We start from the raw sequence: 14756 nt of genomic DNA on the forward strand, positions 1-14756 counted from the left end.
ATGTCATTATTTTTTTATTTTTTGAGAGTATAGGGAACATGTTAACCTCATATATTTCTAGGATATAGAATGAAGTTTGTGGATGCTGCATGTTAGGTTAATATAAAGCCAACAAATTATGGCTTGATGAATAAGTAAAAATGCACTGCTGAACACTCGAAAATGACTGCCGATCACTTGACGTATGGTATGTATGAAAAAAATAGAAAATAATTGACCAATATTATATAACATGGAATGTTTACAATATTATTGGACTTTAGTTAAAATTTTAAAAGATATAAGACTTTAATCAGTAAATTATAAAATTAAATGACCTAAATAAAAGTCTTCTTTTTTCTTTTCATGAAAAAATAGTTTTGTTTTTAGTAAATTACAAAATAGTAATGGTTATAGAAGAAAATGAAGGAAAAAAAAAATTAAAAGAAAAAAATGAAAATAAATAAATAAATCTAGTGCATGGGCTCGATTGGCAGTAGGGGTGTATTTCGGACGGATCAGATCAGAAAAAAGGTGTTTCAATTCCAATCTAAAAAATTTTAGAATGAAATTTCTATTTCAATTTCCATTCCAAAAAATCGGAATTTCAATATCTTATTCTAATTTGGAATTTTCTAATTTTTTCGAAATTTTTAGATTTTTTGGATTTTTTTGGAATATCACATTTTGAAACTTTCTTATAAAAATTCAAAATTTTCAAATAAAAAATTGGAATCTTCACTTTACTTTATTTTTTATTTTTTAGTATATTACCCATATCTAATATTTAGAGAAGATGATTAATCTTTGGACCTCATTCAACATGGTGAAAATAAATGTCACTACTAGATACACACACACACACATACACATATGATATATATATCATGTTTGAAATTTTAAATATAATAAACTCAAATATTTAGTAATTACACGTACAAAAAAAATGGGTGTTTTTGTTAGCATTTATATTATTATGTTACACATATATTTAATAAGGAATGCTCTAAAGCTAACCAGTTAGTGTGTTTTTGTTAGCATTTATATTATTATGTTACACATATATTTAATGAGGAGTGCTCTAAAGCTAACCAGTTAGTAAGTTAAAAATAAGCTAACCATGCTTTTGGGCCCATCACATCACTAATTTCATAATCCGAACCATCAATTATTTAGGTCCTACTTCAAGGATCATCATTGCAAAAAATCAACTAAATCGAAAATCATGTAGTCATCTAATTGAGATCAAATAAATAGACGATCAATATTTTCGATAAAAGCATATAAATAGTTGTTATTATAATCAAATGACTAAATGACTTTTGATTTTGGAAATTTTTTACAAGAATGATCTTTGAAGTAGGGCCTAAAAAATAAATGGTTCGGATTTTGAGATTACATTGTGCAGTGGGCCCAACATGGTGGCTAGTTTGTATTAACTTACTAAGGCCCCGTTTGAAATTGCGGTGGAAGACCCAAAAGCTGTTGTGGATGACAATTCTCAATTACCTACAACAGTTTTGGTGTTTGGTAAAAAAATTAAAAACTGTTTTTTCCTACAATTCTCAACTCCCCACAACAAAAACAGAAAGCAGGTTTCTAGGTGCTTTTGAAGCTGCAGTGAATCACAACAACAATGAATATTTTATTTTACCCATAATATCCTCATTAATTTCTATATTTTTAATTTGTTTATTTTAAATTAAAAAATATGTTCATTGTTAGTTATATTTTATATTGTGATAATTAATTATGATATTTTATTTGCACGATTAAAATTATAATATACCTAAAAAAATAATACACATACTTATTTAATAATGTTGTTCTTAGAAAAATTAATGCTAATAAAAATTTGTAGCCAAAAATTTTTAAAACAAGTAAAAAAATATTTTATTTTTACCGAACAAATAAGTGAAAAACACTTTTAGTATCATACCTATTTTAGTAATTATACATAGTCACAACACTTTTACATTAATATTTACCAAACACTTTGATACTGTTTTTTACACTCACAGCACTTTTGAAAACATACTTTACCAAACACTCAGCTGCTTTACTTTACAGCTGACTTTACTTTACAGCTGTTTTACCTCACAACTGTTTTTTCACACAGCAATACCAAACTGGCCCTAACTAGTTAGTTTTAGAACATTTTTGTATATTTAATATACATATATTTATATTAATAGTATTAGTTTTTTTTATTAATATATATGTATATGTTTGAAATAAATAACAAATTTATGAAACATATAGTAGAAAATTAAATAAATAATATATATTAATATAAATATGAAATAAATTGGCATAATTTCGAAAATATCGAATCAGAATGCCTTTGAAAAATTTTGAAATTTTTCGCATGGAAATTTGGATTATTGGAGTTTACATAAACATTCCAATTTCAATCTATTTTTTTTTTAATTTTCAAAATTCGACATTTTTAAATTTTGAATTTGACCAAGACATTTTAAAATAAAAAATTTTCGAATTGAAATCGATCGTTCAATCCAAATCACACCCTAATTGGCGGATAACTGCGAAACAGAACAGTCCAGAAGTACATTTTGCCGGCGTATCAGAACAGTCCACAAAACCTTTTAGATGATAAACCCTCACTTTCTTCCCTCTGGCTAAAACCCAAAACCCCAACAAACAATTCACTCCCATGGCTTCGATATCGGCGGACCTGGTGGCCACCACCCTTCTCGGCCTAACCTCTCGTCGCCCGACCCGACTCCCCCGGGTCGGACCCTCCGCCCTTTTTTCTCTTACGTGGAGGCCGAGGACTCCCCCACAGCCCCAAACCCTCTGCTACTCGACGTCATCGTTTCGCCGAGTACTCGTCGCCAAGCGTAACAGAGGCTCCAGAAGGTTCACTGTGGCCGCCACCACCGCCACGACGTCGCAGCAGCAGAGCGAGAGCTCCGACGCCGTTTCGACCCAGATTCCGCCCGATAACCGCATCCCCGCCACCATAATTACCGGCTTCTTGGGCTCCGGAAAGGTCCTCTGTTTAATTTCCTATTAAAAAGTCGCCAAATTTATTCACGGTTTTACTTTCAGTTTTATTTTTGAAACATGAATACGACTCAACTCTTTGAGAATTATCTGAAAGTTTCATTCTTTGTAACATTTTTCAATAATGGAATTGACAGACAACATTGCTTAACCATATATTGACTGCGGACCACGGGAAGCGAATTGCAGTGATTGAAAATGAGGTATGAGGTTAGATTTTTCCACTTATTTGTTGCCCAATTTGTATTATGTACGAGTTTTTTTCTTTTTTTTTTGCTTTTGCAGTATGGTGAAATAGACATTGATGGTTCTTTGGTCGCCGCGAAAACTACCGGGGCCGAAGATATTGTTATGTTGAATAATGGGTGCCTTTGCTGCACTGTGAGGGGTGATCTTGTGCGGATGATTGCGGAGTTGGTCAATAAGAAGAAGGGGAAGTTCGACCATATTGTAATAGAGACTACGGGTATGAAGTTTGTTTTGTTGTAGGTCACTGAGTTTTAATTATGGTTTTGTCTGCAACTTGTAGGGCGTATGAAATCTTTATTCAACTGAATTTGAGCTTACTTTTCTTCTTTGCAGGATTGGCGAATCCAGCACCGATCATTCAAACATTTTATGCTGAGGATCAGGTTTTTAATGATGTCAAGTTGGACGGTGTTGTCACTCTGGTTGATGCTAAACATGCTGGATTTCATTTGGATGACATTAAGCCAAAAGGAGTCGTCAATGAGGCAGTAGAGCAGATTGCTTATGCTGATCGTATCATTGTGAATAAGGTACAAATGATTCCCATGTTCTCTTTGTGGGTCTGGTTTAGTCCATGCTCCACTCAAATTGAATCATTATGATTCTTGAAAAGCTGAGCCTATCAGTATCCTGTTCTGGATATTAACTTCAGTGCCTTGTGGGTAACTTGCATGGTCCCAGCCCTTAAAATTTACTAGGTTACATGTTATGATTGAAAATAGTATGACCCTGCTTATTTCAACATGAAGGTCTTCCCTGTGTTTGTAGGGTTGCTGCTTTTTCTTCTTCTTCCTTCTTCCGTTTTTTTTTTTTTTTTTTTTTGAGGCGTCATTAATTGAAAATAAAAATGGTCACTAGAATACTATTCTAGGACATAGGATGAAGAATTTGCTTAAGATACTATTCTAGGATATAGGATGAAGAATTTGCTTAAGATACTCACAGTTTTTACTCTAATGCCTGACTGATGTACTTCTCTGTGTTTGTCCTAGACTGATCTTGTTGGCGAGTCAGAAATTGCTTCTTTGGTGCAAAGAATAAGGGTCTGTACCCTGCTTATTTTTTGTTTTTTAGCATGCTCTTCAATGGTTATTGTATTGAATGGAACACTTTATATTGGAATGTAGAACATCAATGGCATGGCTCAACTGAAGCGGACAGAGTTTGGAAAAGTTAACCTGGATTATGTTCTTGGTATTGGAGGATTTGATTTGGAGAGGTTAACTTTCATACCCATTTCATTGTTGTTGGTTTGGTCAATTATGTTCTTCAATGATGTGGCTGATTCCTACTTGCTGCTCATTTGAAATTACCTGCTGTTTCCTTAAATGTGGTTTCTCTACAATGGTGCATAATGGTTCTAAATGTTCTGCACAATTGCATATGAAAAGAAGATGAGTTTATAATAGGAGTTTCCTGCGAATTATCTTTCTGCATCAATCTAACGTGATAATTTAAATAAGTGTATATTTTTGCTTTTCTTAATATTCTTTAAGTAGGAAGGTTGGGGGGACACGTGAATCTGTTTGTTCAGATAGTAATCTAATTAGAATGCACATATTTGTTTAAACTTTCACTCTCATATGGTTCTTGGAATTATCTGTTGAGTATTTCATTTCTTTTCTTTTCTTTAGATTTTTAAGTTTGTTTTTGTTCTAATCTTCTTGGTTATACTGCTTTTAAATATGTGTTGTGCACTGTTGATTCTAATTAATAAATGATACTTATAAAAGAGAATGATTTTGGGAGCCCATACTCCCAGTGTGTTGATTTTTTTTTTTTTTTTGACATTCTGTTGTTATCAATTTGATGTATAATGAACATGCTGCCATGCTTCATAATATCACACAAGATTTTTTGGGATCTTGGTGTTATATGCTAACCTTTGCTGTAACTTTTCCAGGATAGAGAGTGCCATTGATGCTGAAAGTGAAAAGGAAGATCATGATCACCACCACGATCATGATCACCATCATGATGAAAAACATGATCACAAACATGGTAAATCTTTTTAATCATTAAAGCATTTACTCATCTTGACTGCACTTTGCTAAATAGTTTTCTTTTTCTTACCTATGACATGTTTTTCATTAACTGTGGCATATATGTTGTTCTTACTACACTCTTCACATTGAATATGTGAATGATGGCTTTGTGGGTACCTGTTGGCTGCCGTCCATCTGTTGTCAAATTAAAACTAAATAGTCTGAAAAATCTGTTTGATTGCACACACACAAATGCATTTGTGGAATCTAGGGATCCAGTTAGTGGTGTTCTTGGAGTCCGAGGACAAATCATTCTTAGTATGGGTGAGCATTATTTGTCGATGCGTGACAAATTTATTCTTTGCTATGAAGCTCAGCTGCTGGTTCAAGTTATGGCACCACTTCAGAGCTGAGTCTTCTGCTTTGCTGACACCCCTTATATTACGTCTCTATGTATGCTCACCACAAACATATAGATCTTCGTGAAAATTAACACATAACTTCCAGAACACATGGATGCATATGGGGAGGGCATACAATGGGTCCGGTGATTTATGTATGGGCATGATCCATAGGTTCCTAACTAATGGGTGCCATAGTGTTTAGACAAAGCTGGGAAATTGCTCAGCTTCCTGTAATGTAGGTTTAACTTGTTGTTTACAGAGATAATAAGGGTTACTTTTTAACTAAAAGTGGATTTATTCACTAATAGTAGAAAAATTAATAATATGGTAGGGAACTGTGGGTGCTGTGGTAGGGAATCTATGCCCTCCAAATTGTTCTCCTCCCGTTCTAGCTCTTGTCAAAATTTGCATTGGCATATTCCTGGATCTTTGGGTGCTGTGGTTTCAATATTGTGAAAGTGGCGATAAGGAATGCGGTAGGGAATTAAAGATAGCAGAATTACCAACCAAATAGCATAATTGCCAGGACTTCGCCTCTTGTAGTTCTAACTTCTCTCTCTCTCTCTCTCTCTCTCTCATTTATTTACCATTTGTTTTTGGTTTTGTGCCTGTAAGAAGGGTACCAAGGAAGGTGTTGAGAATAGCTTTTACTCTACTGCTGTAACCACTCGGAAGCTCATACTCTTTCCCCTTCTGCTCCAGTCATCCTATGTTCTCTCATGCATTTGGCATTTCTCGATTCTAATTGGATTGTTTATTTTATGTGTTTCTCGTATTGCTGCTTCAGTTTATTTTCTGATTGGATAATCTCATAATCATTTGTTTTGCTTTATGACTTCTGATCATCCATTATACTCATAATTTGGTATTGCTGCTACTCTTCGTATAGAGTTATGAACTGATATCCATGCATTTGGCACTGATATGCAGAACATCATGATGATCACCACTCCCATGATCATGTTCATGATCCTGGTGTTTCTTCTGTCAGCATAGTTTGTGAAGGGAACTTAGATCTTGAGAAGGTTGGATCTCTACTTGGTTTTAGTTTATCTTGCATTATATATGGGAATTGCCTTTATGATTCTAGTAAAACCTGTGGGTTTTGTGCTGATCTGTTGCCTATGAATGACACAAGAACACATTCTATGGCTAGTTTGAGGGGCTGTATAGTTTAGATGTTTGTCTGGAAAAAAAACTAAAATTTTGACAAAGATGGTACTGATGCCCTCTTAATATTTTTTCAGGCTAACATATGGCTGGGTACGCTGTTGTTGGAACGGAGTGAGGACATATATCGCATGAAAGGTCTTCTATCTGTTCAGGGTATGAATGAGAGATTTGTCTTCCAGGTGAGTTAATACATGAAGTGCTAATTATAATCAGATTGATTATTTAATCAACCCTGGCTGCTAAAAATAATTATTTAATCATCTCTTTAATCATTTGATATTCTTCTTGCGTGTCAAGTTCATCAAAAGTTTATTTTATCATTCGTCTGAGTTGCTGATGCTGCTGATGCAGGAGCTAAATATATTGTTCTGAGAAATCTTAGTTAATGTTTTTTGTTCTGTATGGTATATTCCGTAATTATAGTTCAATTGTGTAACAGGGAGTTCATGATATATTCCAAGGTTCACCTGATCGGCTGTGGGGCCTGGATGAGCCAAGAACAAATAAGATTGTTTTCATAGGGAAGAACTTGGATGCACAAGAGTTAGAAAAGGGTTTTAAAGGCTGTTTACTATGATCACTAACAAATTCTCTTATTTTTATTTCTCCCTCGTTTGTCTATTGAACATTGAACACGGGATGATTGAACCTTATGTCTGTACGGTAATAGTGAATGAGTCGTGAGTGTCAATCAATAATTATATAATTGTAAGTGCTTTTCTCCTCTTCAATAACCAATATTGATTTGGTGGGTTGTTCAAGTTTTCATAACCAAGTTCATACATTCCTTGGCAACAACATGACATGTATCCGAGCACTTGATATCAGAACCTTGCTTCTCATGAAAACCTCTAATTCTTATAACTACTTAGAAGATTTCTCTTAAACCAAAATGACTTGCAACATATATTTAAGTCTCTAAGAATTTGAGGACAAGAGATGAAGGTATAAAATGGATACAATTTGTGGGCCTTTAGCATAGAACTGCATGATTAATTGAGGATCATTGGGTGTACAAAATCATGAACCAACACACTATGGTTTGTCAATTTCCAAAAATACCAGCACCCAAATCCAAAGATTTGCCTCCATTCAAGACCTTGATGATAAACTTTCTTGGAAGTGAGATTCACCTTCAACCAGTCCAGAGGAGCTAAACCCTCGGAATTCAATAAATGGGGAGATAAACTCATCAGCTGCCTCCAAACCTGTTTTGGGCCTGCAGAAATCTCTAAACAACTGCATGGTGCTCCCCAATGGGCAAGAGCAGTGAGCACACACAAGATCACAAGTGCAATTTTGCATGATTCCGTTGGCACTAGAAAATAGAACAGCAAATGGTTAATACAACTGCAGTAAATTAGTCGTGAAAAAAAAAAAAAAACTGGTAAATACCGCAATTGCCTATATCTACCTTAAAAATAAGGTTTGTACAAAGCTTCTATGAAGCAATTGCATCAATGTTTGTGAATCAAGCTGACCACCTAGTCCCAGTTTGTTCACCATCTCTCTGTCAGGTCACAAGGCAGTGGTGAAAATCACTCCTTTCTTGGTCATGCCTCATTAGAAATTCAGTTGGAACTTCATGAGGCACACTTTGATGGTCTGCATTACCCTTTTGGCTTCAACAGAATTCCTGAAATGATGAATCGATTTCCTATTCATCAATTTTTGTTTTGCCAATGCATCCTTTCCAGAAAAAACAAAAAAAGAACATAAGAATACATCTTTTGTAGATCCTTATCATGCCGAGAAGGGAAACACTATATAGACAGAAGTGTTCTATTTCTAATAGGCAGTGAAGATAACAAATTAACAATGCTATGTTGTCAAACTGTAAACTGAATGTGTAGTCCACACTCACAATCTGACAAGAGAAAATATCTCTATATTATATTTAATTTCTTAATTTCTAATTTAAGAAACTACTATATATAGATTGAAAACATATTTATTCAAATTTGTACAGTATCCTAATTACACTAATTTTAATGTAATTAGTGCTCCCTCATATTAGTGTTTAGGAGCACAACTATTACCTCTAGTTCCATATATATATGGTAAATTTCACTTTTTTGTTACATTCGAAGGAAAGAAAGTTGAACATATCTTAATCCTAACTCATTATCCCACCTACCCTCACCACTTGGATCACCCCAATTTCACTTTTTTATCAAGAATCACCCTTCAATTTGGATGACATATTGGTGGTCAAATTTGTTTCTTACAAGGCATTCTCTTAGGCATATTTATAGAAAGAACTGGAATTCTAAAGAAAAACACAATCATATAGTATTAAAACAAAACAACAAACCTCATGCGGCCTTTACTTGGAAATGAATTAAAATGAGACTGAGTTCACATCCAATCCTCCCTTTCTTCCATGCCACGAAAAGCTTCAGCCACTAACACAAGAAAATCCCGTGCGAATTATCATGAAAATTAGATATCAAACTAGAAACTTTAGAATCTGACGGGCACTAGTGAGATTGAATATTTACCTCACACTCTAAGGCATTTCCTTTGACCTCCTTTTTAGCAGAAAAAAAAAATGAGAAAAGAAAAAACATTAGAATTTGGCAATTTGTGGGGAACTTGTAACTATTGTGATTAAAAACATTTACCCCAACATTCAAAGTGTTGAGTTTAAATCCCCTCTTCTCCAATATTATTTGTTATTCAAAAGGCTGTACCCAAAATATCGAACTTTATGTGGTGCGCTGTCACCAAATCCATACCCTCTTAGTTGAATCCAATTCCCATTGTGCCCCATTTGCTCTGGGGAGGATGAATCTAAAGAGCGCATGCATTCATTCTGCTACTTTGCCCATGGGTCAGTCGTACGTGTCTGGTTTGTGGGACTGTTATGATACAAACCTGATCATCAATCAATCAATCAATCAATCAATCACGTGACTGATAAACTATTACATGGACATAAAATACTTAATTAAGATACTGATGATAAATTACCTAGAGAGTAAGATACTGATTCCGAATTTGTATTTGAGGAGTCCAGCAATTTTGTGGTCTGAGGTCCCAAAAGGTGGTAGCTCGGCAACTGGGCGGGTGAAAAGTGTGGACCTGCAATTTTCATGACCATAAATTATTATTTTGTGCAAATAGTGATCACATTTATTAATTTATATACATGATAAATGAATATTATATGTATAATAAGGGTTGGATGAATTACCAGATGGAAGAGAAATAGAAGAGGTGGATGCTCCTTATATTATTGTACAGTCTGGTGAATGGTGATGAATGATGATGAGGATCGATCATATATCATCCTTTGTGATGGTGACTCCATTAATAGTGATGTTTGGGACGTGAGAAATGAGGGGCCACAAATGGGCTCCTTTTTGGCAACGTTGTGCGAGGATTGGACACCAATCGATGGTCAAGTCTTGTAGTGGTATCTCCCGCAGGTAGTTGGGCAGTGTTTTTAGGAGAGAGCATGAATTAATGCGTAAGGAAGAAAGGCGTGGCATTGATGTCCGCCTTGATGTCCGCAATCCATCAAATTCCCACTCCTGCCACTCGTGCATCATCCGGAAGCTGAGTTGTTTCAATTGTGGGAAAGCACGAACGCTCAAAAACTCTTTTCCAAGAATTTTCAGACTATGCATCCCCGATATTTCCAGTCTTTCAAGTGACAACAAGTCCCCAAGAGGAGGCAAAGTTTTACAATATTTCCATTCATCAAGAATAAGGCTTCTTAAATTGTGAAAAGACATATTCCCAAAGAAAACCATCTCAAAGGGAGCACAGGTGAAGTTGCCGTCGTAACCACCAATGCGTAAAACTTTCAAATTTTCATGTGGTCTTAAGGCTGCCAGTATTTTGTCATCGGTTTCTCGTCTCTCATCGTCTTCATTCTCAAAATCTAGTTCCAATTGAAGTAGGTGTTTTTTATTCCTCAATTGTGCTTTCTGAGCCTCCCCTGCATCTTTCACGTTTCCCAACATTTTTATTGACAGGCTACCCTGCAGCTGCTCAAAATTTCCTAGATCTCCAAACTTGAATGCCTCCTCATCATCACCACCACCACATACACTATACTCATCTAGCCTTCGCAGGCTTGTTAATCTCCCAATCCCTTTTGGAAAGTACCTTAGCTGATTACAGTCCTTAACATGAAGATGCTTTAAGTTGATCAGCTTTCCCATTCCCTCAGGTAGTTTTTTAAGACTCGTGCACGAAACAAGGTGCAAACTTTGCAGATTGTATAGATTACACAAAGACCTTGGTAATCGCTTCAAATAAGGATTATGAGACAAGTCAATATACCTCAAATGCACCAATTCACCAATCTCCTTCGGAACTTCTTTCATGCGGTTATGACTCAAATTTAATGTCCTAAGGTACTTCAATTGCAAAATCAAATTTGAGTGCAAGGCAGTAATGCTTGAATCAAATGTTGCCAGGGTACGTAAATTTTTCCAATTGAAAGAAATCGGAAAAAATGGAAATCTGCCCTGTCGTGCAAACCTTATACATAAATGACGAACCTTAGCACCAGCTGGTAGCTCTATCCTATTGTTAGCACCCTCAACCTCCATAATAAAGCATTCATCCTTGGTGAGAAATTGCACAAGGTCATGCACAATATCATGCATTTTGCAACCGGTAATATTCCCATCATCGTCTTCCTCAAAATCGTGAAAGAAAGACAATATTGAGTTCTTAAAATATTTTTCAGCTATTTGTTTGTTTTCTTTCAAATTAAGACAATGTTGTGACATCCACAACGCAATCAAAACATCTTTATCGAACTTATAACCTTTTGGATAAATAGCACAATAAAGAAGATAACGTTTAATTGCTACAACATTCAAATGATGATAACTTTGTAGTAATGGTTGGAAAACTTGCTGCTCAACGTCTTCTTCCCACATTTTACCATCCAAAACATCTCGCCACTCTTCTATTGTTTCCTTATTCAGCATGAGATTACCTAACATATTTGCAACAAAGGGCAAACCATTACACTTTTTTATGATATTCTTACCAATAGCTTCAAATGCTTCCAACGTCTCATCTCTTTCCCTGTCAACCAAAGCAATTTGATAGAACAATGACCAACAAATTTGTTCACTCAACTTGTCCAATTGAATCATGTGATCAGTGGTTGATCCCATTGTAATAGCAACCTCCTCTTTTCGTGTAGTCACCAATATTCTGCTGCCTCTAGCACCCTCTTGTAAAGCATCCTTAACCCACTTAAAAATGCTTAGGTTCGACACATCATCTAGAACGAGGAGAAACTTTTCACCCTGAATAGAATCATGTATACAATTTACTAAAGTGAAGAATTCATCTGAGTTCTTTTGGGTATCATTTTGATTGAGACCTTCAAAAATGCCTTCAGCAATCTTGACCTCTATTGAAGAGTACTCTAGCATATCAATCCAAATTCTGTTCTCAAATTGACCTTTAACACTTTGATCATTATAGACCAATTCGGCAAGAATTGTCTTTTCTATTCCTCCCCTTCCTACAATAGAGATGACAAGAGGATCCCTCCATTCTTGGCTACTCTTGTTCAACAACATGCTTATTAAAATATCATATACTTTTTCTTGCTTAAGTACCCCAGATATAGCGACAAAGGATGAAGCATTCTGTTTTTCTTGGTAGAAAAAGTTATACCTTTGACTTTCATTAGCAATCAAAGTTAGCTTTTTGCTTAGTTTCTTAATCTTCCTAGCAATAGGATAACTGAAGTAATGAGAGGAGATGGAGAAACATACCTTCTTCTTAGTATCAAAAGCATTGTCACCTTTTTCTTGTTTCTCAACTCGTTGTTTCTGAATTTTGTTGTTCCACTCATTCAGCACGTCGTCCATCTCATAGCACACTTCTTTCAGCTTATCTAGCCAATGTCTTACGTTGTCCTCCTTCACTTGCCTCTTCTCTGCATCCTCGAGTACTTCTAGAATAAGTTGGAGTTTGTCGGTGAGATTTGCAACTTCTTTCTCAACACCCACGACCAATCTCTCCTCTTGTTCATCTTCTTGCTGGATGATTGAGGCCAACTGTTCTAGGAGTGCAGAAATGAGTGCTTCAGCCATTAAGTTAGAGTTGAATTGGTTGACAAATATGGAAAGAGAAAGACAAGAAATATGAAGTAGCTAGAATGGTTGTATGCGCTATTGTGCAGAACATGACATGTTATAATAATTCTTAATCAAAGGAAAAGGATGGGCCCTTTCACATTGTCTGCAAGTTATGCACCGTATACGTGTCGAGCACTGGTATTTGGAACGAAAAATGAAAATACATATTCCCTACCTATTTATTGTTTGGATTTCAGTTCCAAGAGTAATAAGTTAATAACAGAACATGAGTTAGTGAATGCTACTCTTATGGGTATGTATTGGATCTGTACTATCGTGTAAGGATCATTGTCGAAACTTTTGATAGCAAAGTGTGTAACGCATCAACTTTCTTGTGGCCCTTGCTTGAGTGCTTCAGTTCATGACAGATTCTTGCTTATCGTAAAAGAAAAATATCTTTCATCTTTATAGATTTTGGCGTCTAATCACACACCTTTCAAAAAATCATGCGGATATAACTTTCTTGCGGCTCTTGCTTGAGTGCTTCAGTCCATGACAGATTCTTGCTTATCGTAAAAGAAAAATATTTTTCATCTTTATAGATTTTGGCGTCTAATCACACACCTTTCAAAAAATCATGCGGATATAACTTTCTTGTGGCCCTTGCTTGAGTGCTTCAGTCCATGACAGATTCTTGCTTATCGTAAAAGAAAAATATTTTTCATCTTTATAGATTTTGGCGTCTAATCACACACCTTTCAAAAATCATTCAGATATAACTTTCTTGTGGCCCTTGCTTGAGTGCTTCTGTCCATGACAGATTCTTGCTTATCGTAAAAGAAAAATATCTTTCATCTTTATAGATTTTGGCGTCTAATCACACACCTTTCAAAAAATCATGCGGATATAACTTTCTTGTGGCCCTTGCTTGAGTGCTTCAGTTTATGACAGATTCTCGCTTATCGTAAAAGAAAAATATCTTTCATTTTTATAGATTTTGGCGTCTAATCACACATCTTTCAAAAAATCATGCGAATACGTGATATCTCTTTCATTTTACCACATCTTCAGTTAGACGAAGGTCTCCAGCTTATTATTAATTGATTTTTTATCACAAATAATCTCTTAACTTTTACAAAAATATTAATTTGATTTCTAAAGTACATTTTTATTCAATGTTATTACTCATCTTTTTCACCAAACATTAATTTGATTCTTAGAAACACTTTAAAAATTCGTCAAATATAGTTCAAGATATGAAAAAATTCTCCGAAAATTCTTATGGACTCGTTTTGACTATTATTATTTTTATATGAGGTCAAATTATCAAATTGACGCTTAGTAATTTCTAGAAAATTAGGAGAATTAGTTTGAGAATTTTGAATTTTCTGAAAAATTAATTTGATAATTTGACTCCAAATAAAAATAGTAGTAGTCAAGACGAGTCCGTATGAATTTTCAGAAAATTTTTTCATATCCCGATCTATTTTTGGCCAATTTTCTAAGTGTCTAAAGATTAAATTGATGTTCGATGACAAAAATGAAGAATAAAATTGATTGAAAATATACTTTAGGAACCAATTTGATGTTTGACTGAAAGTAAAGTGGCTATTGGTGATAAAAAGTTATATTAGTTAGTGTTATATTATTTTAGTAACCAGTTAATTCTAGAGTATAATATTAAAAGTTAAATTTAATATGATTGTAAAACTAATAAAAAGTTAAAGTTAATTCATATTTAGTATATTATCCCTTATTGTCTCTCATATGAACCGAACTCATATTTTATATATATATATATTAATTTGTATATTAATGAGTGACTCATTACTTATCCATGTGGGACTACACACATGATTCCAACATTCTCATCCAAC

The 14756-nt window shown here is 34.7% G+C and overlaps 3 protein-coding genes across 3 annotated transcripts; 1 reads left to right on the forward strand and 2 right to left on the reverse strand.

Annotated features, from left to right (window-relative positions):
• The first annotated feature begins 2541 nt into the window (after positions 1-2541).
• On the forward strand, positions 2542-7578 carry PTAC17 (plastid transcriptionally active 17). The gene is made up of 10 exons (XM_086241409.1): positions 2542-2992; positions 3144-3209; positions 3292-3472; positions 3589-3785; positions 4248-4298; positions 4383-4474; positions 5159-5256; positions 6575-6669; positions 6892-6996; positions 7257-7578. The coding sequence occupies exons 1-10, from the start codon at positions 2654-2656 to the stop codon at positions 7392-7394; spliced, it is 1362 nt and encodes a 453-aa protein (XP_086097535.1). The 5' UTR covers positions 2542-2653; the 3' UTR covers positions 7395-7578.
• Positions 7579-7695: 117 nt separating this feature from the next.
• Positions 7696-11356, reverse strand: LOC147286987 (putative disease resistance RPP13-like protein 1). The gene is made up of 7 exons (XM_086241410.1): positions 10014-11356; positions 9791-9901; positions 9442-9694; positions 9319-9348; positions 9132-9222; positions 8232-8506; positions 7696-8135 (listed from the first exon to the last, which is right to left on the reverse strand). Exon 1 carries the CDS (start codon positions 11152-11154, stop codon positions 10099-10101), a length of 1056 nt encoding a protein of 351 aa, XP_086097536.1. The 5' UTR covers positions 11155-11356; the 3' UTR covers positions 7696-8135; positions 8232-8506; positions 9132-9222; positions 9319-9348; positions 9442-9694; positions 9791-9901; positions 10014-10098.
• Positions 11180-12894, reverse strand: LOC147286988 (putative disease resistance protein RGA3). Its single transcript, XM_086240866.1, has 2 exons — positions 11332-12894; positions 11180-11227 (listed from the first exon to the last, which is right to left on the reverse strand). The coding sequence occupies exons 1-2, from the start codon at positions 12892-12894 to the stop codon at positions 11180-11182; spliced, it is 1611 nt and encodes a 536-aa protein (XP_086096992.1).
• Positions 12895-14756: the final 1862 nt, after the last annotated feature.

This window comes from Dryas octopetala, chromosome 4 (genome assembly GCF_963921425.1).
Source record: "Dryas octopetala chromosome 4, drDryOcto1.1, whole genome shotgun sequence".
NCBI classification, from domain to species: domain Eukaryota; kingdom Viridiplantae; phylum Streptophyta; class Magnoliopsida; order Rosales; family Rosaceae; genus Dryas; species Dryas octopetala.